Below are 26,407 nucleotides of genomic sequence, written 5' to 3' on the forward strand. Positions count from 1 at the left end.
AGAAAGTTAAGTTTATGGATCCTGGTAACAATCTCTTCAGTCTCAACTCCGCAAAAAACCCCGCACTAACTGCCAAAAAAGTCATGGGGGACCACCCAATCATTAATACTCCATAGAAACTGTTAGTATCTAACTTGAAGCATCAAAGTATTAATCCCTATGCAATGATATTTATTTATGACTGAACAAATCAATCCATCAATTGTCTCCGCACAACTGGGGATCATTAAATAAACAATCCCCTCATAAATACTTATCAGTTATCCCCGCACAAATTTTTTTTTTTTGATTGTCCCCGTACAACTAGGGACCATTAAAGAAACAATCCCCTCACCCAATGATAAATACTTCTCAGATATAATGATAAATACTTTATGCTACATGGATAAATATTTTATGTTATATGGATAAAAACTTCTCAGACATAATTGCAACTTTCAGTAAAACATCAATAATAAATATTTTTCAGACATAATGATAAATATTTTATGTTACATGGATAAATACTTCTCAGAAATAATTGCAACTTACAGTAAAATACTTCTCTGGCATAATGATAAATACTTTATGTTACATGGATAAATACGTCTCAGACATAATTGCAACTTACAGTAAAACGTTTGTGACAATGATAAATACTTCTCAGATATAATGGTAAATACTTGTCAGAACAATGATAAATACTTTCTTGAACTTGTCAATAAGTAATGTTTAATCAATTAACATGTCAGGGACAATGATAAATACTTCTAAGATATAAGGATAAATACTTGTCAGAACAATGATAAATATTTTCTTGAACATCAATAAATAATTGTTAGCGGGAATTGTTATTAAAGGAAAGTATAATTAATGCGGGGATTGTTATTAGAGGACAATATAATTAATGCGGGGATTGTTAATAAAAGGGCAGTATAATTAATGCGGGGATAAATGAAAATTCTTAGCAGAATTAATGGGGGGGGGGGGGTAAAAGGCAGTTAAGGAAGTTAATTTGGAAAGAGAGAGAGTACTGGGATAAATGGGGGGACAGGGGTGGGGGGGATTAGTATAATTATTCTAAGTTTATATGGGGATATTAGCTATTATGATGTATTTATGGGGAAATTGACTATTTTGGAAGTTTGAATGAGCACACTAGAAATTTTCCCTTGATAATTTATGCTTGAATTACCATGGTTTGAGAATAGTGGAGCTAATCCAATAATAACTCTATTCTTGAGTGATCAAACACACCCTTTATTTATTTTCTTGCGCATATACATTGATGAAATTTAACCATGACACAATAAAATGCAACTTAGAAACTTGCAATGTAAAAATTAAACTCGTCTAATTTAATTGTTATTTAATTAACCTTTTATCATGTATGGACCATCTTTTATATTAACTATTGTATGACCTATATATTATTGTCTCCATTTTATTGTTGTTGTATATTTTATTTATTTTCTTGCGCATATATTATACATCATTCTCAAGAGCATCATAACGTGACAAAATTGAATAAAAATGTTTGAATAAAAACATTGAGACAATGAGATACATTGCAAACCGAGCCGAGGGGGAGCGCACCTGAATCAAAGGAAGGTTTGCTGAGGCTGCCGACACTGATTTGTGAGTAAGATAAAAGCCGCCGGGTCTACAGAGTACGAAGGACTGATTTGGGGTTTGGTTTGGTTTGTCGGGAATCGCTATCGCTACCGAGATGGCTCAAAGGCAAAGCTAGACACCGACTCATCAGTGCCACACGAAATAGCAGCCACCCTAAAGTGGATTCTTTTGCAAATTGCAACTCTCAATTCACACAACAAACACAAAAGATATTTTATGGGTTTCAGACTTTCAGCTTTTCACCAACTTATACAGTTTTAGGGTCTCTTTGGCTGTCAGGCGGAAATAAGAATGAATTTGGATTGAAATTCAATTTGACTGATCAAAATATTATGCGGTATGGAAAAAAAATTCACTCAGAGTGAATTTTTTTTTCCACACACACAGTGGCAGCCGAATAAGTTCTTACAGTTTTACCAAAATGATCTTATCTAATAACAATTATCCAATCAAATCATGACGACCGTTTATATTTTTTGGTATATTAAAAATCACCTTTAAAAATATAAAATTATTACACTTCGTTCAGTATAATTTAACACCCTTCAGTATAATTATTTCTTTACTAATGATATAAAGGATTTTTTTTTGTATTTCTTTTTTTAGTTTGGAGAAGATAGTAGAGTAATTTTAGCATTTTACTGATTTAAATAGTTAAAGTAAAACGATAACCTTGATCATATATAAGAGATTAATGCAAGTAAATCATTGCCGCTTTCTTTTAAAAAATAAATAAATTATAGAGGAATAAAATTAAAGACTTTATACTTAGGTCTACATAGTAAAATAATGTTCCCGAGTATGTGAGTATGTATTCTCTGAGATATTTAAAATTTTCAGTTTATCTAAAGCTGAGTTAACATTATTTCAGTGTCCGCCTGTCCGGATGCGGGGGTTCCTAATATTGTGCTTTAAGATGCGTGCAGAAATATTTGAACAGTCCAGATTTTCGACCGATCAGGCGTGCTAGCTGTTATGACGACTCGAATGAGTACTGCTCTTCTCCTGCGCGGAGAGCGATCGAACGGACTCTATCTGGGTAGGAAATTTCCTCCGCGGGACCGGATCTTTTTTTTTTAAAATATTTGACAGGGGCAGGACCGGATCTTTGTTTGGTTGGTATGAGCGACATGGAAATTCGCATCCTCTGAAATATCTCATATTTTGCGTGACATTTTGGAAAATCTCAACCGTTCCAATACGCTCTACGCGAATCTCAAAGCTCAAATAATACTGCCCCCTACGTCACCCCGAATAGACACCGGACACGTCGGTCACGCAAAGTTTGAGTTATCTCAGAGATACGAATTCGCGAGAAGTATGGACTGACGCTGACTGAAGCGAAAAGCATTCTCTATTAACAAGCAGCCAGCAGGCGGCGGGAGTATAGTGAACTAGACTCTAGTGACTAGTCCGCTAAAGTAGACAATGTTTTTTTTCTGCAAAACGATTAACATGTGGTAGCTCTCTCAACTCTGATTAATTAGATTTTGCACCTTTACTGTTACTGACTAGTGACTACTAGAGTGGTAAAAATGTGCCGTGTTGTGACTAACAAGTCGTGACTTTGGTCTCGTGCCGTGATTAAGTAAACAGTAACACGTACCGTGTTGTAATGTGACCAAAATGTCAAGGGGTGGTCATGGCACACGAATGGTCACGACACGCGAGTCACGCCGTATATTCACATACCGTGTCCAAACGTAACTGGTCACGTTTCTCACATTTAACTATTTTTTCATAATTTAAGTTAGTTTCTTTAAGATTCACCATTTGATTAAGACGTAATGGTCCTAATTACACGTGACTCGTGTGATTACGTGCTGTGCCGTGATCGGATCTTTCGCGTGCTGTGCCGTGACTAAAATGTCAAGGGGTGGTCACGGCACATAACAGTAACACGTGCCATGCCGTTCCGTGATGGAGCTGGCTCCGCCATGCCATTTTTCCCACACTAGTGACTACCATAGTGACAAGATACCCGAATTATATCTGAATTATACCCATTTAATTCTTTTTGGGGGTGATGGCAAACCGAACGTTGAATTATTCGGTTGATCGAACTTTGACTGAATTAAAACCGAATAATTCCCGAATTTTATAAATTTTTCCCGAATTTTACGAATTATTCACGATTTTTTTCCAAATTTTCCAAGAACAATTATTTTTTTTGTTTTTTTTTGTTTGCTCCTTGCAGGACTGAGATTTTTGATCCGAATAATTCCGAATCATTCCCGAATTATACCTGAATTATTATCGTATCACGAATTTTTGATCTCACCGAACTGAACCCGAATAATTCATTTGTCACTATGGTGACTAGTGAGAACAATTTGACCCGTTTTAAGTATGTATGTATTGCTCAGGACGTAAATAACCAAAAGAAAATAGAGCCCACTCCGATGCAACGTTATTTGCAGCCAATCATGTGTTTACATCATCATAAAGAATTAAAGATAAACCAGAATGATCTGAGAAACACGATTTGACCACAGAAAATCTTGACAAACTGAAAGGTGACTTGTCGCCATCGTCTTCTCGCTCACTTAATACGCCGCGTGGCATATTATCTTGTCGCATATCTCAGTATATATATATAACTCTGTTCGTTCCCTTTCCTTCACTCAGTATCTCTCTCTATTTCTCACTCAAATTAAAGTCAAAATTTAAGAAATTGATGGCGATGTTTCGTGCGTCAAGGGAGTTTAGCAAGCTCTTGAGACCGACATCTCCTCTCCTTACTTCCCTGGACAGAGCTGTTCATGTACTTTCTTTTAATAATTCTCAATTTTATCATAACTAAATTTTTCCCCTTTCTAGTGCTTAAAATTTGGGTTTACGTTAAAAATTTACTTCAGGGCAGATCAGCTTACGGTTTTTTTTTGCTTCCAAATATTGATAGGTTATATTAGATATTGGTGTATTTGAGATAGATAATCAGAATGTCGAATTAATTCATAGATGAAGAAGTAAAGTACAAAAATCAAAATGAACAATTAGGAGATACTATGTATAATATAATACTTAGGTGGCACTATCTGACTGTCACAATTTCAACCCGACCCGATTGGAATCTGATCAACCCCAGCATGAACCCAACTGTTTGAATTGAGCTGGAACTGAGCTGACAGACCGAAGTAAACCTGTAATTCAAACCTGATACATCCCTATATGTGCTCAACCCGACTTATATATAGCCTGATTTCACCTAAAAAATCTGGCTCCCCAAAATTAATCTTATCGAGGAAATAACCCAAAACAACTTCAGTATCAAATCTGATTAGTTCAATATATGAATCCGGTTGACCCGAAATTTGAATGATGCGAGACCCAAGACAAACTGAACTCGAATAAACTAGAGCCCGATAAAACCCCCAATAAAACAAGAACACAAGTGCCTCAAACCCGAAAAAACAGGAACCCAAACCCAACATAACACAGGAATTGTCACTTCTTATAACATGCCTTAGTACGGTACTATAAGTTATTTCTTTTCTAGTTTTTATGGTTCAAAGTTTAATCTTTATGTGCACATGATAATTTTATGGTGAATTCGAACATTTTACTCCAGGGTTCATCCGGAAGCAAGAAAATTGTAGGAGTATTCTACAAAGCAAATGAATATGCTGAGAAAAACCCCAATTTCCTTGGCTGTTTGGAACATGGATTGGGGATCAAGAATTGGCTTGAATCTCAAGGCCACACCTACATCCTCACTGACGACAAGGAGGGGCCCAATTGTGGTTCGCAACCTGTTTAACCTCAATCTGTTTCTCATGAATAATTTCATTTCAAGATCTAGCTTATATCTGCAAAAGAATATATATCATGTATATCCACACAAGGAATAGAAAATAGACACATACCGCTGCAAAAAGTCTATATTCTCTATTGTCTCTACCCAGTTTACTTCAAAATATGCTCAAAGTATCATCTTCTACTGTTTATATCGGTAGTAATAAGGAAGAAAATATGGCAATTTGACCATTTTATAAAAACAAGAGGGAGGGGGTGCATGTATTATTTTTTATTTTTCTTGAAACGAAAGGCCTTATATTATAAAGAACAAGAGGCTTATTTGTTTTGAAACATATGACTATATGAGGTACTTCTGATTGTAAAGTTTGTATAATTTTTTTTTTTTTCCATTTGTATTGTCAGGCAGGAGTTCTCCTTTGTTAGTATGTATTTCTTGGTTTTTTTTTTTTTTTTTTTAAAGTAGAATATTTTTTTTCTTTTGTTTGTCATGTTTAAGCCCAAGTTCCTGTTTTTTTTTAGTCCACTGAGAAATTGTGTTTTTACTGACAGAGCTAGAGAAGCACATAGAAGACATGCATGTGCTCATAACCACTCCATTTCACCCCGCTTATGTCACTGCTGACCGGATTAAACGTGCCAAAAATCTTCAACTCCTGCTAACGGCTGGGATTGGTTCTGATCATGTTGATCTTCAAGCTGCTGCTGCGGCCGGGCTGACAGTTGCTGAAGTCACAGGTGAATCAGTTTGTTTCGATGCTCCTACTGCTTTACCATATTTGTAAAGTGATTTATTTCTTATTGTGTGGAGGTAATATTAAAGGGAGATCTATTATTATCAGCACCACGAATTGGGAGATGAGTTATAGAACTCTGTTGTGACATAAAAATGTTGTTATGAAATGACAGTAATTCTGATTCAAAATGGATTGTTCTGGTCTGTCCTGTTCTCTCTCAAGAATTTTTCATTGTAAAACTTAGACCACTTAGTTATTTTGTTGTTCGACTTGACCACGAGTCTTAGTCTACATATTATTTGCCATTCACTCTTGCAGTTATGGTCTTATTTGAAAATTATGGTAATATATTGGAGGGAAGTTTCAAAAAAGTAAATTTAGTAGTTGTGCATATAGACCTACTCTACTAATTTTCTGTTAAACAGGAAGCAATACGGTGTCAGTGGCTGAAGATGAGTTAATGCGCATATTAATTTTGGTAAGAAACTTTTTACCGGGACACCATCAAGTAATAAAAGGAGAATGGAATGTGGCTGCTATTGCATATCGCTCCTATGACCTAGAGGGAAAGACGGTTGGTACTGTGGGGGCCGGGCGAATTGGTCAGCTACTACTGCAAAGGTACATTTACATGCCTAAGATTGGTAGGGTATGGCTCCTATATGATTCTAGTGAAGTGCTGATCAATGCTTTCATTGTTTTTTATTTTATTCCAAAAGCTTGGTACTATTGTACCGAAATATGCCCCAGTTGAAGCATAAGTAGTTTTGTTGAGGTGTCGTAAAATAATAAAATTTGGTCTTGGAAGATATACACGGATGACAAAATAATGATTTATTTGTAACTTCTCCTTGACAGGTTGAAGCCATTTGGTTGCAATTTGTTATACTATGACAGAGCTAAAATTTCAGCTGAGAGGGAGAAAGAAACTGGGGCGAAATTTGAGGAGGACCTAGATGCAATGCTACCTAAGTGTGATGTAGTAGTGCTAAATGTACCACTTACTGAAAAGACAAGGTTCATTGGAAGAAATTGAATTTACATCTTGATTCATTTGGATTTTCGTGATCATATTTTGTGAACTAACAACTTCCATATTTCGTGATCAAATTTTCATACTATATCTTTGTTTTGCTTTTCATTGGAATTTCAGGGGACTTCTAAACAAAGAGAGGATAGCGAAAATGAAAAAGGGTGTGTTAATAGTGAATAATGCAAGAGGAGCACTAGTGGATACTCAAGCAATGGTAGATGCATGCAATAGTGGTCATGTTGCTGGTACATACACATATGTGTGATTAATTACATTTTCTAAAGTTTTCTGATAATTTTTAAAACTCAAAATATCAGGCACAACCCTGCAAAATTAGAAAACGATTCTATGCTCATATGCTTGGGCCTTGAAGTTTGAGAAATGTAGCATGTCTTCTGTACCCATAGTCTACATATTTATCCAGAAGAGAATACAGACAAACTGTCCACTCCTTTCCTTTATTTGCAGAGGGAAGTAGCAAAGGAGGGTATTTTAGGCATTCAAACTTCTACCATGTTTTATAATGGTATAGATACATTTATTTGCAAGGGTAAAGATGCATTTTTTAGGCTTTCTGGGAGGCTAAATAGAAAATTTCATTTAGGGGTGAAACACATTTAAGGGAACATTAGCATTAATAACTAATAAACAAGAAAGTTTTGTTTGAGCTAAATTAGTTGGCCAAACATCTAGGTCTTCTTTCATTACTTTAATTTATACATTGGCATAGGGAATAGAATGTCTTGATTTCATTTGTAAATGATATATATTTTAGGATACGGTGGAGATGTGTGGTACCCACAACCAGCACCAAAGGACCACCCATGGAGGTACATGCCCAATCAAGCAATGACACCTCATATCTCTGGCACCACTATTGATGGACAGGTTAACCATCTTTTTCTCTAATAACTGAGTATAATAATGCTGGTCAATTACTGTGATTTTCTTTGTTCTTAATTAGCCATGGTACAATCTTGGTTGCAATATTCTATCATCAAAACAATTTTGGTGCTTTCAAAAAGACACTAAAATTTAAAATTATTTTGGTTCAAAAAATAAATCCACATCAAGCCCAGGGGATAGGATCACATACACAGAGCAAAACATAAATTTCAGAAAAATGAAGAAGGAAAATATAGAAAGAAAGAAAGAAAAAGAATAAGAAAATGTGGATAACAGATTTCAAAGTAATAAATTCTTAACTAAATTTAGTAAATCCAAATCTGACAGTTAAAAATCTTGAATATTTCACAGATTAGGTACGCCGCAGGCACCAAGGATATGCTTGATCGGTATTTCAAGGGCGAGGATTTTCCAGCACAGAACTATATTGTCAAAGAAGGTAAAATTGCTCCCCAATACCAGTAAATCTCAGTGGAGCTAAGACCTGTCTTTGCAAAGAATCCAAAGCCAATGAGGAATAGTTATGTGAAATTATGAAATAAAGATCAAGCAACCTTGTGTTTGGCCCCAATAAGTGTTTTTCTGTTGCGAGTGTAGACACTCTTATGTGATTGAAATAAATTGTTTGTAAGGTTATATAATTATGATGATAATATCCATTTGACCCATTTGGGTGTTAAGAGAAATTTTCAAAGTTCATTCATGTGTTCATTCTGTTCAAATTTACAGTTTGGCGAAGTGAATCGATTTGCTGATATTTTTTTTCTAAAAAAGAAAACAGAAATAAAAAAAATTAGACTTCTAACAGACTTTGGCGAGCCATAAATGCTTGTACCAGCAAGGCACCACAAAAAGAAAAGAAAAAATTGAAAAATTAGAAGATCGCTTGGTTACAGGAAAAATAATAAATAAGGAGATGTCACGATCTTAATTGAGTCAACACCAGAGAAGAGACGAACAAACAGCAATCGAATAATTTTGTATTGAAGTGAGATGTCACGATTCTCTGTTACCGTCTGTTCGCGATCTCTCTTTTCCTCTCCCTGCGTCGTTTACGGCCCTATCTCAGATCAAACCCGACTGTTAGACAGTGCGGCGTAATTTGCAAGCTCGCCCCACCGTTTGATCGTAATCATTGACATCTAAAGGTTATGACCTCCTTATTTTGCATTGAAAAGGTTAGAACCTTCTAAACCCCCGCTTAATTGAACAAGTATTCTCTCCATTACTGTAAAAGATTCCCTTCACTTTACGGTTTAAGATTAACTCCCAGCCGCTTTGGGATTCGAGCTAGCGCAGGGGAAGTATTATTGGACTTTGAGATTCGTGCCAAGTTAAAAAGAACGGTTCAGATCCAATAATTGTAAAAGATTCCCTATTACAGTACTACCGGGGAGGATGTGAACTCCGCTTAATTTATCAGAAGAAATGAGATGATTGTCGAAATCCAACGGTACTCGTGCGATCGCTTTCTATTATTTTATTTTATTTCATTATAAATACTTTTGAACGAACGCTAGCCATTGCACTCTCCGCCTCCCAACGCAACGCAATAGTCTTGTCAAAAAAAAAATCAGCAGAGAATCTTTTGTTCTGAGAAGAGAAGAGAAGAGGAGAGATGGAGACGAGCGGTAATAAGAAGCAAATACAATTGTTCTACTGCGTTCAGACGGAGGAACTTGCGCGTAAGATCGCGCAACACTCTGATTCTATCACTCTCCAATCCATCCAATGGAGGTTTCTTTTTCTCTTCATTTTTCTTTCTACTAATCTCACTGTTACTTCAAACCAACTCCCGTGATAGGGTTTAGGGTTTTGTGTTTAGTTGTTATTGTGAGAGGGTTTAGGGTTTTAAATTTATTCCTCTTTTTCCCCCTTTTTTTTGGCACGGAGACAACTGTCTAATTGTCATTGATTTTGCATTAAATCTGATGAATGTTTCCCCCAATTTCTATCAGGACTTTTGATGATGGCTTCCCAAATTTATTTATAAACAAGGCACAAGACATAAGGGGCAAACACGTGGCGTTTCTGGCATCCTTCAGTTCACCAGATGTCATATTTGAGCAAATTTCAGTCATTTATGCATTGCCGAAACTATTTGTTGCCTCTTTCACACTGGTGCTGCCATTCTTTCCAACCGGTTCTTTCGAAAGGATGGAGGAGGAGGGTGATGTGGCGACAGCCTTTACCATGGCAAGAATTCTTTCAAATATTCCCAAGTCGAGGGGCGGGCCCACAAGTCTGGTCACTTATGACATTCATGCATTGCAGGTTCATCTCTCTTTTGTTGATTTAAATATGGCAACGAGTTCTGGGTTCGTCTGATAATTGCAATTGGTATTGTTGCTTTCATTCTATTCGATTGGACCTACCTATCTTTGCTAAAAAAGAAAGAGAAAACAAAATAAAGCATTGAGGAACTACTGATATAGGAAAACGGATAGCTGTCATTCACATTCTAAGAATTAGAAAATTAAGAGAGCCTGGTGCTTATTTTGCTATCTGTTATTGGAGAATATATTTGAAAGCAGTTATGTACAATTCATGGATAAGCATTAGTCAATACGTTATGTGTATTAGTGTGTTGAAGGGCATGTGTCAGTCAAAAAAGGTTACAGACATAGGCACTACGTGTTCATATTGCTTGAAAGTAACTGCCGGTCTGACACACGAGAGTATTTTTATATGATTTCCTTTTTTTGATGTTATTATGTGCAGCTGAGGGTGATTTAAGCCTAATTATCTGTTAAATTGAGGTTGCAAACTTTTGGGGGCAGAACTGTACAATAGGTGTTCGTCGAGGCTAAATTGGATGGATGTGGGCTAATTGTATAGTCCCTTTAATTTTGACAGTTCTGTGTGTTAAAATGGTGTTCCAGAAATTGGCCTTTGCTTTGCGATGAAATTGTAAACAAAATGAAATAAATGAATAGGTGATTTTCCATTTGCCATCAAGTTATTGTTATTCCCACATCAATCACCATGTTTGTTTCCGATTCTTTTTTTTTATCAGGAAAGATTCTATTTTGGGGATGATGTATTGCCTTGCTTTGAAACGGGAATTCCTCTCTTATTGAACCGCATCCGCCAACTTCCTGATGCCGACAATGTCAGAATTAAGACTTGCTCCTATCTTTTTTCCATTTATCCTTTATTTATTTTTTATCTTGTACTTTTCTTCTTTATGCAGATAACAATTGCCTTCCCAGATGATGGTGCTTGGAAGCGCTTTCACAAACAACTGTTGCATTTCCCCATGGTTATTTTTACCTCTTAATAAAACTATGAAGTTGTTAGGACCAAATGGATTTTTAAGAATCTTCCTCTTTTAACAATCAGATACCTATCTCACTGATTTAATTAAGCTGATGTTGAAATTTGTTAATGCATCTTTGTTCCTTGCAACTTTTTGCGAAGATTATTGGATGAGTAAAAGCTGTCAATTTATGAATTCTAAATTTTTGGGGGTTACATTCCAAAATGGCTTTGCTGTCATTAACAGGCTGATATTTGTTAACACTGTGAAATGGAAATACTTCAGGTGGTGTGCGCAAAAGTCAGAGAAGGGGATAAGAGGATAGTAAGGATAAAGGAAGGGAATCCTGAAGGAAGGCATGTGGTTATTGTTGATGATCTGGTACAATCAGGAGGTACACTAATTGAGTGTCAGGTACTAACATTAGTGTGTGAAATCAAATTTTGAGATAGTTCTTTTAAGCTTTTGTTTCCTAAAAAAAAAAAAATAACCTACTTTTATATCCTGAGAAAGACAGCCATGACTTTGGTATTTGCAAAGAACAGTTCTAATCAAAAGGAAAGGATAATCTCAAGTGGAATAAACCTTTGGCCTAAAATAAGATTTTTTTTTGTTGGACCACTTTGCCCCTTCATTATTTTTACATAAAATCATTGTTGATTTCAATGTATTCTCAGGCATTATCCTCTCTTCTCTTATTTCCTAGTGTTGAGAGAGTCGATCTAGTGCCTAATGCTAGGGCTGAGAGGAATTAAAAAGAAATGAGAATTTTATTTGAAGTGAATACTATTGTTGGTGTTCCTTTCAGCTCTTGGTGGTTGTCACAAATACCATAATCATGTGTGTTCCCTGGATACCCGATAAATGTTTTTTCTTCTGTCCTTCGCAATGTAAAGTTATTATAGTTGACCTTTAATTTAGTTTGGGTTAACAAATATTTTGCAGAGATTTTTTTTTTTTTTTTTCATCTCTCTTTTGTCCTACTTCAAAGAAACAGGGCCTTAGGGCTTAGGGTAGCTGAAAACAATAAAGCATGACTTAACTGAAAAGTACAAAAACTAAACCAAAAGAAAAGCAATTATGCCAAAAGGGAGAAAATTTATATTATTAGGAGCTTGCAAAGGACCGCTGCTTGTCCTTATTTTACAACAATGTCCTTCCACAAACTCCAAATTCAATTCCTTACTGTAGCTTCATGTTTAGAATGCATGGATCATTGTACAAAATCACCATGATCAATTCCCCATACATTAAGTAGCACCAAGTTTAGTTTGCTCTGGGCATATAACCTCTATTGTAATAATCATATAATACTTTTGACAGTTTAACCATTTGTTCTTACTGCAGAAAGTATTGGCTGCACACGGTGCCAAAAAAGTTAGTGCATATGTGACACATGCAGTGTTCCCCAAGCAATCATGGTCTCGTTTTGAAGCTACTAATTCCGGTATGTACTCTATTAAATTTCCTACCGTTTTTGTAGGGTTGATGTTATCAGCTGTACCATTTAGCTTAATCCAAATAATTCCGGCCCCATTTTACTCTCAGTCCTGCAGCTTAAAGGCCACATGATTTTTTTCTGTTTTTCTTATTACAACTAGGTCATTCAAATTTCAACCCACCACTTGCCCCATAAATACTGCTTGGCCCAACCCGTTAAACTTGTTGGGTTGATTTTAAATTGGGTCTAATGAGGCCTGGTCCAAAGTATTTGACCTTGGCCACATATCATCAAATATTGTTGGTAGTTGGTTGTGGATACTCATAAACATGGACTGTAAGATTCTAATTAAAAAGAAACAACATAAAGTTGGTCATCGTTAAGCTGGCAACCTTTTCCAATAAAAACCAAAATCAGGCAAGTATGATTCATCCATGCTACGAGAGCACAACATCTTGAGATGTAACCAAGTAGACAGGTCCCATTGATGTTATAATTGATCAACAAAAATTGAAGAAAACAAAATCTGGGCCTGAGCTGAAATATTAGTGATTCAGTATATCCAGGCTGCTTACAGTTGAATTGTTTGAGTGGAGGTTTAGTGATTTTGTAGAAGTTGTTTCCAATTCTATGTATAAACCTTTGTTTTTTGGTATTTTGGACACGAGGGATTAATGTGTTTCTTTTCAGATGGGTCAGGGAGCCCGTTTGCTTACTTCTGGGTCACAGATTCATGTCCTGTCACAATTAAAGCTATTGAAAAGAAAGCTCCATTTGAGGTTATCAGCCTTGCAGGTTCAATCGCGGACGCTCTTCAAATTTAGAACGGGAATTCAGTGGAAGGAACCTTGAAAACTTGGTGGCATCTGTAACATTTTGTTTGGTTAATGTTATATCTTGAATCTGATTTGATTTTGCTTCTTTGTATTGGGGTCGAGTGGTAGAATCTTTCACTGCTGCTTAATGCATCACGTGAGACTATATGATGATGCCATTTGTTTTTATTAACGTGTTTACTTTCCTTCTAATCCTTGATTCTATGATGTGTTTTCTTATACTTTGGATTTTGAAATATGCAAGGTATGTGTTCTTTCTTTATGTTCAATTTGTTGCTTTAGCACAAGTTTTCAAAAAAAAAAAAAAAAACCCCCCCTCAATAAAAGTGTTCCCATTTCGGTGTGTATTGGGCCTGTTCGGCTCTGTCAAGAGTTTTACTGTTTATGTGGGGGAGAAAAAAAAATTTACTCAGGGCCTGTTCAGTGCACCATTGGGAATGGGCATGGGCACAAGAATTAAACTGATTTTTACTATTTCTGTGGGAAAAAAAAAATTCAGTTCAACTGAATTTTTTTTCCCACAAAAACAGTAAAAATGTCGAACAGGCCCTCAGATTAGATTTTTTTTTTTTTTTTTTTGAATAGTGAAAATCAGTTCATATTTGTGAGAATCTTTGGGAACAGTCGAACAGAACTATTTCATATATTTTTAAAGTTTGGTTTTCACATGAACGATTGAACGGTATTGAGTTTGGGGAACTTGGCTTTCCTCCTAAGGATGGTTAACGTCTTGACCATTAGTTTAGCTTAGAGTTTCTACTTTTACCTGATTATCCAGTCCCGATTCAGTACGGAATCAGAACCAGAACCGATTCAGATTCAGTTAATTTGAATATAATATAGTTTTAAAAAATATAACCGATTAAATTATAAACATAATTACAAAATTAATATTTAAATATTCAATTCGAGTCTGAACCAAAACTAGTATTGTAATGGATAGAATATTTAATGTTTAAATATTCAATTCAAATTCGCCAGAACTAATATTGTAATGGATAGGACATGAGTTTAATTTAATAATTTGATTCACAACTGAATCCGATCTGAGACCTGTATAAATATCCAATAAAGTGTTTATATAATTCTTTATAATTAATTAATATAAAACATATATTAATAACTATGAAATACAACCACCTCTAACGTTTCTAGGAAACAAGTATTCATAATAATATCATATTATATGTTAAGAAATATATTAATAGAGGAGGGTTCAAATGCCTTCATTTTTTTGTACCTCTATCATGCCTTCATTTTTAAAAACTTAAATAACTCAAAATTTTAAACTTAAAAATCAAAATAAAACCATTAGATGTGATCTATGTTATTTTCTCTTTGTGCCCTTAAAAAATTATCACATTTTAATTTTGATTTTATGTGAATCAATAAGTTAAAAAATAAACATCTAGAAATTATCCACATTAGTATACATTTTTACAAGCTTAAGATGACAACCAAAACAAAGTTGAAATGCCATAATTTTTTACGAGGAGGGTTCAAATGCCTCCATTTTTTGTGCCTCCACCATGCCTCAATTTTTTAAAACTTTAATAATTCAAAATTTAAAACTTAAAAATCAAAATAAAACCGTTAGATATGATCTACATCATTTTATCTATACACATGTAAAAAATTATGACATTTCAATTTTATTTTGATTGTCATCAAGAGCTTGTAAAAAATGCACTAATTTGAATAATTTCTAGACGTTGATTTTTAAACTTATTGATTCACATAAAAACAAAATTGAAATGTGATAATTTTTTATGAGCATATAGAGAAAATAACATAGATCACATCTAACGGTTTTATTTTGACTTTTAAGTTTTAAATCTTGAGTTATTAAAGTTTTAAAAAATGGAGGCATTTGAAACCTCCTCATTTTTTACACATGTATAGATAAATTGATATAGTTCATATCCAACGTTTTATTTTGAATTTTAAGATTTAAATTTTGAGTTATTAAAGTTTTTAAAAATGGAGGCATAACAGAGGCATTTGAACCCTCCTCATATTAATATACATCTTCAATATTTTACTTTCCAAAACTCTCTCCTGAATTCAAAAATATATTAGAAAAACTAAAATTTAAATTTCTAATTCCAAAAATTATATTATTATAAAGAAAAAACAATAGTATCAATTTAATTTTGGAGCAGTTTTTAATTTATACTATAATAATATATTATACGAAATGTTTAAAAAATTATAATTATATTTAAAATAAAAAGTTCCTCAAATAATTATGACATACATCCACTCTGTATCCAGATTTGAATTTGACCCGATAATTAACAAATAAGTTACGGGCATCCTCAACCAAAATACTGAATCCGAAATGTCTACTAATACATGTGGTACCCGGATTCAAATCTGATCCAGTTTAAAAATAATAGATATATGAATTGAAATTCGGACTCAAACACTTTTAAAATACAGACCCAAATATAATAGTATCCAGACCTACCCAACCCAATAGCACCTCTAGTTTGGCGTACTCCAGTGGATGGGAATTTAGACCGGACACCTGTTTCCAGTGAAAAGGTTTTGCTTCCCCTTTACACTTGTATCTCTGGCATGGCACCCAACCTATTGAAAACTCGAAGGGTATTTACAAGTTAATAGGAATGTACATACATTGCAATACAGATTTACAACATAAAATTTATTTACTGCCAGTCTAAATTTACAACATGATGGTTCAATGCAACCAGAACAGCAGCATCTTAAAATTTTCCTCTATAGTTACCTCAACAAAGCAAGAGCCTGCTGTTTTACAAAATTTCTGTAATTACAAAATCCCACAATTCCCAACCCATGGCATTTTTCTTTCAAGATCCTCTCTTACCTACATCAAAATTTGAGAGAAGTTACCAAAGAAATTAAGTATTGATTTTTTAATATAAAGTATGAAAGTTTGATTTTACACATTTTTTAGGTAATTTAAATATCTGCATATAAGGGGGTCATCAGCCAAGCTGGTTCAGGCATTCAGCACTGAACCTATTTATTCATTTTTCCCTTTTGCTTTTTCACGTTTATGCTATATTATATTACTTGATACTCACAATACAAAAATCACCACATCAAATTAAGATCCAGATATTAAACTTCGACCAAAGAACCAAAAGTCAATAGCAGTTAGTGGCACTGAACCTATTCATACTGTATCAGTCAGCAAGGAGAAATCTGATACAATGGTCCAGAGCAACATACAAGAAGAGTAACAAGGAAAAAGGCACAAACCTTGACCAAGCAAAGCTGCTTCAAGTTATGGACATCAACCTAACTGTTCTCTTGACAGGGTGCATCTCCTTCAGAGGATGTAGACTCAGGTGTTCCATTCTCTAAATTAGCTTTATCAAAAACCTCTATAAGGAGGCATCTAATTCTGTCTCTCAAGGCCGAAGCATCAACCGTTTTAAACCACTTCATACCAAACTGCCAAAATCAAATTTTAATTTATCACCACTGCTTTCAAAATAAAATGGCAAGAGTCTCTTATCAAGGGGTACTGCTGCTGGGCAAGTACGGCAACATTTTGAAAATGCCCAAGGGCTTCTTTTTTTTTTTTTTTAATTTCATTTTGAATATTATGTAAAATTTATCTATTTTCCTGATGTATTAAATGTATGCCTCGTGTAGGTAGAAAAGGAAACTGTCACTTGAATAAAAAATTATTGGTTACCAACAAATCATTATTAAAAGAATTGCAAGGTCGCTCATATATTACCATGGAAAGATCCTTCTTTCTTAACCTTTCAGGGGCCTTCTCAATAAATCGCTCCATGAAATATAGCACAAAAAGGCCACAATCATACTCATTTTCCTGCTGGGGTACCTATAGAACAAAAAAAAAAAAATATATGATACAATCCTGAAAGAAAGTACTTAAATAAGCCCCCATGTGTACATAACAAGTTGAGAAAGAAGAGAGAGTACATTTGCAGTCTCCTTGTTTCTTTTTTTATTAAAAAGAAAATAAAGACAGATTCTACCTTAACAATATTGTTCTCAATTCTACGTGGGAGGTTGCTCCATATTCTCTTGGGTATAGGAATTTCACTTTTGTCAGGGGTATTATGGTCGATAAATGCCCATTCTTCTTTCAAGTACCTAAGAAAAATGAGCTAGAGTTACCGCATATCCAAAAGAACAACAAGAGAGTGAAGCCTAAACTTCTCTGAGTTTGCAAATTTATTAAAGTTTTACTTGTTAATATTATTAAAAATTGAGATGCTCCTGTGGTAATCAAGAGAATCCAAGTGTAGCACCATGGGACCCGCATTATCATCCTTGGGAGGTATGCATATTATCACCAAACTCCAGTGCATGCTGAACAATAATTACACAAACAAACTACATTATATATCAGTCTGCACAACAAAAGGTCATTTTTCACTCAATCTAGAGTTACGTTCTCCTTTTTCTAAGAAGATAATAACAAACTTACTCTCCATATACAGGCATGAAGATGTAGGCTTTTTGAAATAAATTAACACCTTTCCACCATCTTCTTAGCTTTAAAAATGACAATTTCTTGTTACCCTACATATAGTTACACTTGAAATCTCAGAAATCCTTTAACTACATGCAATTTGGGGATATAAACCAACATAAAAATGTGTTCCACTGGTAGAACATACCATGCCAGACTGCTAATACAAAAATAGGTACAATATCTACCTTAGGTGAAGCATATTCTTCAAGCTTGTTGTAGAAATATGTATTGAAAAAATAGCAGTTGCTTCTTGCTGTACCAGTTGAAGAACCAGGTCTTTGGAGGTACCTAAATACAAATGCATTAGTCAACAAAATAAGGAAATAGTTACAAAAGTAGTTATAGGTAGGGGTGTAAACAAAGCGAATTTGGAGCGGATAATGCTTACCAAATCCATATCCACATTTCAGTGAGCGGATACCAATACGAATACGGATAGTAAACGGATGTCAAAATGTAAAATCAAATCCACCTTAAATGGATACGGAGCAGATAATCCACGAATACGGATTCGAATACGGATACGAAACAAATAAATGTCGGATAATTGAGTTATATAAATTTTAAGATACAAATACTAATTATTAGATATGGGATATGTAATTGTAAAAAAAAATATGTGAAATATGTAATTTGATAGTTATATGAATTGAATAATATTAACTTTTTTAATTAAATGTAGAATATGTAATTTGTAAAAAAGTGAGGGTATTTTAAAATTTCCTCTCTACTGGAGGGACGTGTACGTAGAAGTAAAATATTTAATATGGATCCAGTGCAGGAATGGACGGTCCAGTGGTGTACAGTAGGAGGACGAAATAAAATTTTATTTCCGGAATTCTGATTGGTATTAGTCCCACAAGCTTTACAGTTATAGAACCGAATAGTTTATATATAGCATTTGATTTTAATAAGGGAGACATCGTAGATGAGAGAGAAAAGTGGGTTCCAACTTCTGAAGCTGTTTTTGAAGGAAATGGTTTCCGGATTCAAAATAGAAATGGGTTTCTCTATCTGGGTTCCAGATAGATTCGGATATCCACTCCGTTTAGAGTATTAGAACCAAATCCGTATCCGAATTCAGATAGTTGATTCCTATCTAAAAATTATCCGGATCCGAATGCACAAATTATCTGCTCCGTTTAATAAGGATCTTTTACAGTGGAGCTGTGTGTGTGTTGGGTGGGGGGGGGGGGGGGGGGGGTAAAGCTTACATAATGTAGAAGTTCATTACAGTTGAAGAAAGGTATCGCTCTGGTTCAAGGCAGTTCAAAGCTGACGGAGATAGCTCCACCGTCTCAGGGTGCTCACTGTCAATAATAACAATAAACACATACCATTAATCATGGTACACAAGGACATCTAGATGGTTGTCATTAAATAGGTCTCGCTTTTTTTTTTTTTTTTCTGCAGATGCAACCAAGGGTTATCTTCTTTGCAAAAACCACCTTCCATATTTGCAGGTAATACCAAAATTTTTAAAATCTACGCGAATAACAAATCAGTCAGGCCATTTTTAAATTTTCCTCAAAATCTTCTTACTTGGTCATCCAAGTCCTCTGGAAATCTGATTTTTTTTTTTTTTCATATCATTAGAAAAATATTTAAATTAAATCACTAGCATCATTTTTCCAAAATTTCCAAAAGTAGCAAGAAGCATCGAATCATTGTGGCTCAAATTTGCTTATCATTACAGCTTGGGATTACTTTTTATTTGCTCACCCCTTGTGGCCGCAACAATTCATTGCGGCTCTGCTACTTTCAGAAACTTTGGAAAAATACGCTATCAATTTAATTTTCTTTAATGCTATGAATACAAATCTGAGGGGAAACTATATCTAAAGTTGTATTAGTTGATCAAAATTCTTTTAATTTACTAGATATACCCATTTTCCAGCATACTAATCTAAAATTGGGATTGTATGCAAATACCTAAAAGATGATTAAAGATACTTGTGAGTACATAAATATTGGCAGATTATGTACAAGTGTAAAATATAAGCGTCATTTGCATAAAGATAGAAAATCTAATGCATGTAAACCTAGTGGGTTTAAAAGAACACTCACCGTGAAGGGTAGTAGACCCTAGGCTCTTCCCTACAGAGAAGGAGCTATATGTTAGTTGTTTGGTATTATTTTAATATTTTTTAGACAAGATAAACAGAACCCAAGGTTCAAATATGAATTTCAACGACAAATAGAATGAATGAACAAACACACGCACGCATATAGAGAAAAAAATTCACCATTCAGTTGAATTTTCTCTTTCTCTGGGTGTTTGGCAATCTATATCCAAGAGTACTACTTCCTAGGAAAAAAAAACAAGAAAAAAAAATTAATTATTCAAACAACAGAAGAAACAAATAGGGCCTAGCCAGAGACAATTAGGGGTCGGAAGAAACCTTTTATGACTTGGACAAGTAACTGACATTGAGAAAAATCCACCAAATAAATGAAAATATCAAGCTTTTGAAAAAAGTTTAACAATATTTAATTAAACGCTTTCTAAATGCCATTTAGCAGGATGTGCCTCTAGAGGATTTTAACGTTTGGATGTTAATAAAACAGTTAAACGGTTTAAAGGCAAGTTTGATTGTGTTTATTAAAAGCTTGGTAAAAATATATATCATGAACCATTGCTTACTTTTTTTGATGTAGATCTGGCTGAGTTGTTGCTATCATGTTCTCTCTTCCTTCAATGGCTCAAATGTGTTTAATTGGTTAGTGCGCAGAAAACCAAATAACTATACTATCAGTAATTAAGGTAATTAAGGCCGGTTGAGAAGGAATTTATCACTAGTAGGATGCTTATTTACCAGCCAAACCTATTGGTTCTCCTTGGTGCCATAAAAAAAAAAAACACCAGCCTGGTACTTAACCAGTATAGTTTTAGAAAGATCAAATTGAAAGTAATATTGAAAAATCAACAGCATAAGAAGAGATGGAAGATGTACCTTTTAGCTGGAACGGAAGAATGATTATCCTCCAGGTGGGTAGAAGCACCATTACAGTCTTTGGCAGGTCTGCTTTTTTCTTCACTTGAAATTACGACAACAGATTTAAATTGTACATCTCTACATGATACGGTACTCTGTTGTTGCATACTCAGTTTGGAGGCCTCATTCTCTTTTCTCTCTCCATGCAATTTCAAATCGGCTTTTATAATACTTTTGCATTTCTCTTTGCCAGCTATTCTTGTATCATCTCCACAAGTTGTGACACCTTCCTAATTTAAACGAGAAACAAGTAAAAGAACATTGAAATTAATCTAATTAAATAAAAACAGTAAAACAAAAGTATAGGTAAAATAAATACCACGGGAAACTAGAAATAAAAATTGTGCGGTTATATTACCTTTTGTGAAAACATTTCAGTGAAGGCTTTCGCAAATGAAGAAGGCGAATCATTGTCTACCTTCTGATTTGCTAAATGGCGTTCGACTGAACCTACATACGACAATCCTAGACTCAACATAATTTAAACTGGAAGTTGGTTCGGAAAATATTTCAAGCAATATTGGTACCTGATGATTCTGCACATTTTGATAGAGAGACCCGCTCGCAATTCCCAGGGCCCTGCAAAAAAAAAGAAGACAAATCCAAGAACATTACAATTGCAGTAAAAATAAATTATTAAAATATACCTATGGGCTTCACATGCACAAGATTCCATAATCTCTGAGTAATTTACTCGCAAAAAGACCAATTTGGTAATTAAAGTGTACTTGTGCAACGCAGGCTGTGCTGCCTTGCTGTCTGAAAAGACCACAAAGCAGCAGGGGGGTGGCCAGGAATTTTACCAGGTTAGGCAAAAAATTTGCTGGTATGACTAGTGAGTTGTGAATTGCCGTTAATTAACCAATTCAGACTGTGGGCAGGCAAAACTTTCTCCATAGTAGGCAACTGCCCGATTATAGAGAGACCTATACCCGGTTTTCAAATAAGAAGTTGCCTACCCATGGTTCAATGTGGCTCCACCACTTCGAAACAGCATTCTCAGACAGCAAAAGAAAGCTAACACTTAAATTTAACTTACGGAAAAAGGGACACAACATGGACACCCAGAAATTTAAATAATGTTGCCGGAATTCATGCATACAGATACTCGAGTGCGGTCCTGACAACCATTTTGAAATCAAGATTTCCCCAGTTCAGTGTATTATGCTCACAATTAAGAGAAAACAAAAATCTTCGAATTTTGGATACCACCTCACTATCCCCAAGCCCTCAAACAGAAATCATAGATCAAAAACCTAATTCGGATTTCAAGTAAAAAAAAATTGGCAAGACCTCATCGACAACCCTAACAGGGTGCTGCCTCCGGCGTTGTTGTTCTTCCTTTAGTTGTTGTATCTGTACTCGGATTTTGTTTCCCTTGTCAGGAAGAGAAGAGAAGCCTTTGCCAGAGAGAAAAGTTGTCAATCGCTCTATCTTCTCCTGTATATCTTTATCCGACACTGAGAAGAGTGGATCAGAAACCGCCTCCCCCGCGCCACCATCGGAGGTTTCCGGTGATTGCGGCGGCGATCGACGGGGGGCGCCTCTCTCCATCGGCTTTAATTTGGGCCCTGGTCCTGGGAAGTGAAGTAAAAAAATGCGGTGTTGAAAGCAAAAGGCGCACAAGCACAACAAATTTGTCCTATTTTCTTTTAATTGTCATATTTTTATTACAGAGACGTTATTTATTTTTATTTTTTATTCGAATACAGAGACGTTATTGCGGATCCGTATCCTCTCAGGTACCTGATCCAACACAATTGAAATGGACGGTTTAGATTTTATCTGTGCTTTGATATGCTTGCCAAGCCATTTTCGGACCGTCCGATTCAATTCTACTCAGTCTTGTAACCTGAGGGAATACGAATTCCATTATTGCAGAGAAAACAGATGCAGAGATTTCTACTCTCGAGGGCAGAAGGTGAGACCTATTTTTATGATAACAAAAAAATATTTAAAAAATAAATATATAACATGAAATAATTCAATTTCAATTCTCAATTCATAATATATACAGCGTTTGTAATTCAGCATATTCCTTTTGTCTCAAACGTTCCGGCCATTTTTATTAATATCCTTAAAAGAAAAAATTTAAAATAACCTTTGTTTTTTTTTTATTTATGCCCTGGCCGTCTGGGCTTGGGGCGGCCCAAAATTCCCAGTGGAGCGCCCCCACTATGGACGGCCCACATGCCAAGTGAGGTGCCCCAGGGACGGGCGGCCCGTATGCTATGTGAAGCGCCCCAGGGACGAACGCCATGTATTGTATTTTTTTTTAAATTTCTTTTTAATTATTTTTCAATTAGTCATTTATTAATGTACCCATTATTATGTCATGTAATACTTATAATTTTTTTTTTAAAATGTAGTTTGTTAAAGAAAAAAATGTTAGTTTTTTAAATGGAAGTGTGGGTCGCAAATAAAAATTACGGTTTCAATATAACTTCTTAGTTTCAATATAGTGTACTATTGCGCTTTTAATTCTATTGTTGAACTTTAAGTGTATTGTTGAACTTTAATTGTATTATTAAACTGTGTTATAATGATGAAATGTAAAGTGCAAACAACATAATACCAACATGAATATAAAATAAAAAAAACATAATGCCAACATAATGCGCGCCAACATAATCAGAAACGTATAATACAACAGTCCCATAGTCAAAATACTACAGTCAGAACTATATCACAATAAACAAAAACTCTATAATCATCCTCGTCGTTTCCTTCTGGATGGAGACAACCTAGGAGCCGCTATGCCCTTGCCATGCCTGTGTGGCTGCACGCGCCTCTGCGGACTCACATCTCCTAACACCTCCTCTCCCATATCCTCCTCCTCCTCCTCTCCCATATCCTCATCCTCCTCCCCCGTATACATGTGCTGCGTACCTGTACTGGCTGCCCATGGATCAAATACAGCAGCTGACTCTGCATTGGCGGACTGTGTACGCAGCTCCCATGGATCTTGCTCCCAGCTTGCAGCATACGTGGCAGGAGGCGGTGCACCAAATAATGCAGAGACAAAGCCATCTGCAGTCTGAGATGCACTCTCACCAGCCTCAAAGTCGTGCTCCATCTCCACTCCATATCGTGGTCTGTGGGAGCCAATCACCTCTGCTTCTGTGTCTAACGGGGCCAGCTCATCCACGGTAAAACTGGGATTGGCATTCCAACGAGGTGCTCCATCCTAGATTAAAATAATGTTGGTACAAAGAACTCTGCAATAAATAATATAAAGTGGTGACTGACCGTGCCAAGCTCTACCGGAACTCCATATTTATTTCTATAAGCATCCCATCCTTGGGTATTCAACACCCAGTCACACCCTAACAACTCCGGTATCATCCTCTATAGCTCTGGATGGTCTGAGATGCCACCTATGGGGTCGTCATCGATACGTAAACCCCATAAGGCGCTCACATCACCAAGGGTGATTGTCATCTCCCCGACCGGGAGATAAAATGTATGAGTCTCAGGTCGCCATCTCTTCGCTAGACCATTCATCAGAGACACATCGATCTTACTCTGTGGCATGGTGGCAAGCTGATACAACCCAAGGTTCAAGATGTATCACTGCATTTCTTTATGGGGAACGAACATAATCTCAGGCCTGCGGTGCCTCACCGTAAGCATGACATCATCCTGTATTTATTATCAATTTATCAGACTCAAATCGTGTGATTTTTTTAGTATTATTTACAATAAGTATAAAAATCACGTACCTCAAGAGATGCCAATGAGACGCGGTGCTTAACATGATGGGTCCATAGGAGATTACTAAATGTATCAGGATCATGCACACCATCTGTAAAACCGGCCTGAGACGACGAATCCGCTCCAGTCGGATCCTCAAATCCCTACCAGTTGTGTCATCATATGACGACGGACCCTCTCCAGTCGGATCCACCGGGGACGTGCTCGCTCCAGTCTGATCCACAGCATCTGAACCCGCTGCAGCCGGATCCGCTGCAGGCGCATCTCGTACTCCCCACCGTCTAGCCCTGGGCATACTGGATTTACAAAAAAATATATATTAATCAATCACATCTTAAGAAAATCAAAATTCATTCACAATTTTAAACAATTTCTAAATATTCACAATTTTATATAATATTTTTATAATAAGTATTTAATATATTAAGAATATATAATTATTTAATTAGAGTGAGTCTATGGTACTATGCATATCACGGGTTGGTCCGTACTACGGCTCAATATTCGAGTTTTTAAAATTCTAATGGTCGATCCGAACCGTTCATATTGTTCTCCATCATCCTATGTGTTTGGAGACCAATTTTTACATTTTTTGAAATTTTTTTACTATTTTTTTAGATTTATTGAAAATCACTGTTTTTGGATGGTCCACAATTTTGATATACATGCAATTTTTGGAAATTTAAACCGCACAGAATATTTGCAGTCCAAAATTTTAAAATAAAAAAAAGATATACATCGAATTTACTTACAACAAAAAAAATATATATGTCATTTTTAAACAAATATTGATATACTTCAAAATAATTAGTTTTACTTCAAATTATTTTGTATTGATATACATGTTTTTCATCAACTATCACAAAAATAATTTTCAAAAAATAAATATGCATATTTTTAAATCATAAACCCAAACCCTAAATTCTTAAACAGTTCAACCAATTGAACCATAAATTCTAACCCTAAATTGAACCATAAACCCTAAATTTTTAAGTAATTCACAATTCACAACCATAAACCCTAAATTTAACTATAAACCCTAAATTTTTAAAGCAATTCACAATTCACAACCATAAACCCTAAATTGAACCATATGACATTCAAGCAATTTTACCATAAATCATAATCCTAAATTCGAGCAATTGAACCAATTCGAGCTATTCGAGCATTCAACCAATTGAAGCATTCAACCAATTCAAGTATCCAATTCGAGCAATTGAACTATAAACTAATCGAATCGAATCAAATCACATTCAACAATTCAAGCAATTCAACCCTAAACTCTAATCGAATCGAATCGAATCGAATCACAATCAACAATCAATTTAATCACATTCAACAATCAATTTAAACTAATCGAATTGAATTGAATCGAATGGAATCACATTCACAATTAAACCCTAACCCTAACCCTAAATTAAACTAATCGAATAGCAAAAAAAATATATACCTTCAACAGAGGAGGCAGCGGCTCAAGGCTCGGTGGTGCAGCGACTCAAAGCTCGGTGGTGCAGCGGCTCAAGGATCGGTGGTGGTGCAACGAGTGAGGGAGATGAGAACGTCGCGGTGGGGTGGTGAGGCACCGGCCGGCAGGGCGGAGCACTGGCTTTT

The 26,407-nt window shown here is 35.4% G+C and overlaps 3 protein-coding genes across 5 annotated transcripts; 2 read left to right on the forward strand and 1 right to left on the reverse strand.

The window, feature by feature from the left end:
- Positions 1-4,171: 4,171 nt before the first annotated feature.
- FDH (formate dehydrogenase) lies at positions 4,172-8,732 on the forward strand. Its single transcript, XM_078292667.1, has 8 exons — positions 4,172-4,378; positions 5,186-5,357; positions 5,923-6,108; positions 6,533-6,728; positions 6,966-7,124; positions 7,261-7,385; positions 7,916-8,028; positions 8,398-8,732. Exons 1-8 carry the CDS (start codon positions 4,292-4,294, stop codon positions 8,509-8,511), a joined length of 1,152 nt encoding a protein of 383 aa, XP_078148793.1. The 5' UTR covers positions 4,172-4,291; the 3' UTR covers positions 8,512-8,732.
- Positions 8,733-9,576: 844 nt separating this feature from the next.
- LOC144544233 (ribose-phosphate pyrophosphokinase 4-like) lies at positions 9,577-13,844 on the forward strand. Its single transcript, XM_078292668.1, has 7 exons — positions 9,577-9,783; positions 10,005-10,320; positions 11,063-11,158; positions 11,240-11,308; positions 11,591-11,719; positions 12,653-12,752; positions 13,437-13,844. Exons 1-7 carry the CDS (start codon positions 9,665-9,667, stop codon positions 13,568-13,570), a joined length of 963 nt encoding a protein of 320 aa, XP_078148794.1. The 5' UTR covers positions 9,577-9,664; the 3' UTR covers positions 13,571-13,844.
- Positions 13,845-16,235: 2,391 nt separating this feature from the next.
- On the reverse strand, positions 16,236-22,704 carry LOC144544234 (ubiquitin-like-specific protease 1D). Of its 3 annotated transcripts, none has more exons than XM_078292670.1 (15): positions 22,376-22,704; positions 21,610-21,661; positions 21,441-21,532; positions 21,041-21,312; positions 20,731-20,779; positions 20,333-20,394; positions 20,154-20,183; positions 19,301-19,396; positions 18,272-18,374; positions 18,039-18,133; positions 17,798-17,920; positions 17,584-17,701; positions 17,319-17,426; positions 16,832-17,026; positions 16,236-16,433 (listed from the first exon to the last, which is right to left on the reverse strand). In XM_078292670.1, exons 1-14 carry the CDS (start codon positions 22,634-22,636, stop codon positions 16,871-16,873), a joined length of 1,617 nt encoding a protein of 538 aa, XP_078148796.1. In that variant the 5' UTR covers positions 22,637-22,704; the 3' UTR covers positions 16,236-16,433; positions 16,832-16,870. The 3 variants fall into 3 exon arrangements, with proteins under 3 accessions (XP_078148796.1, XP_078148795.1, XP_078148797.1); XM_078292669.1 differs by having other exon boundaries at positions 21,441-21,547; XM_078292671.1 differs by having other exon boundaries at positions 18,272-18,362; positions 22,376-22,685.
- Between the last annotated feature and the right edge of the window lie 3,703 nt (positions 22,705-26,407).

This window comes from Carex rostrata, chromosome 26 (assembly GCF_964058835.1).
Source record: "Carex rostrata chromosome 26, lpCarRost1.2, whole genome shotgun sequence".
NCBI classification, from domain to species: Eukaryota; Viridiplantae; Streptophyta; class Magnoliopsida; order Poales; family Cyperaceae; genus Carex; species Carex rostrata.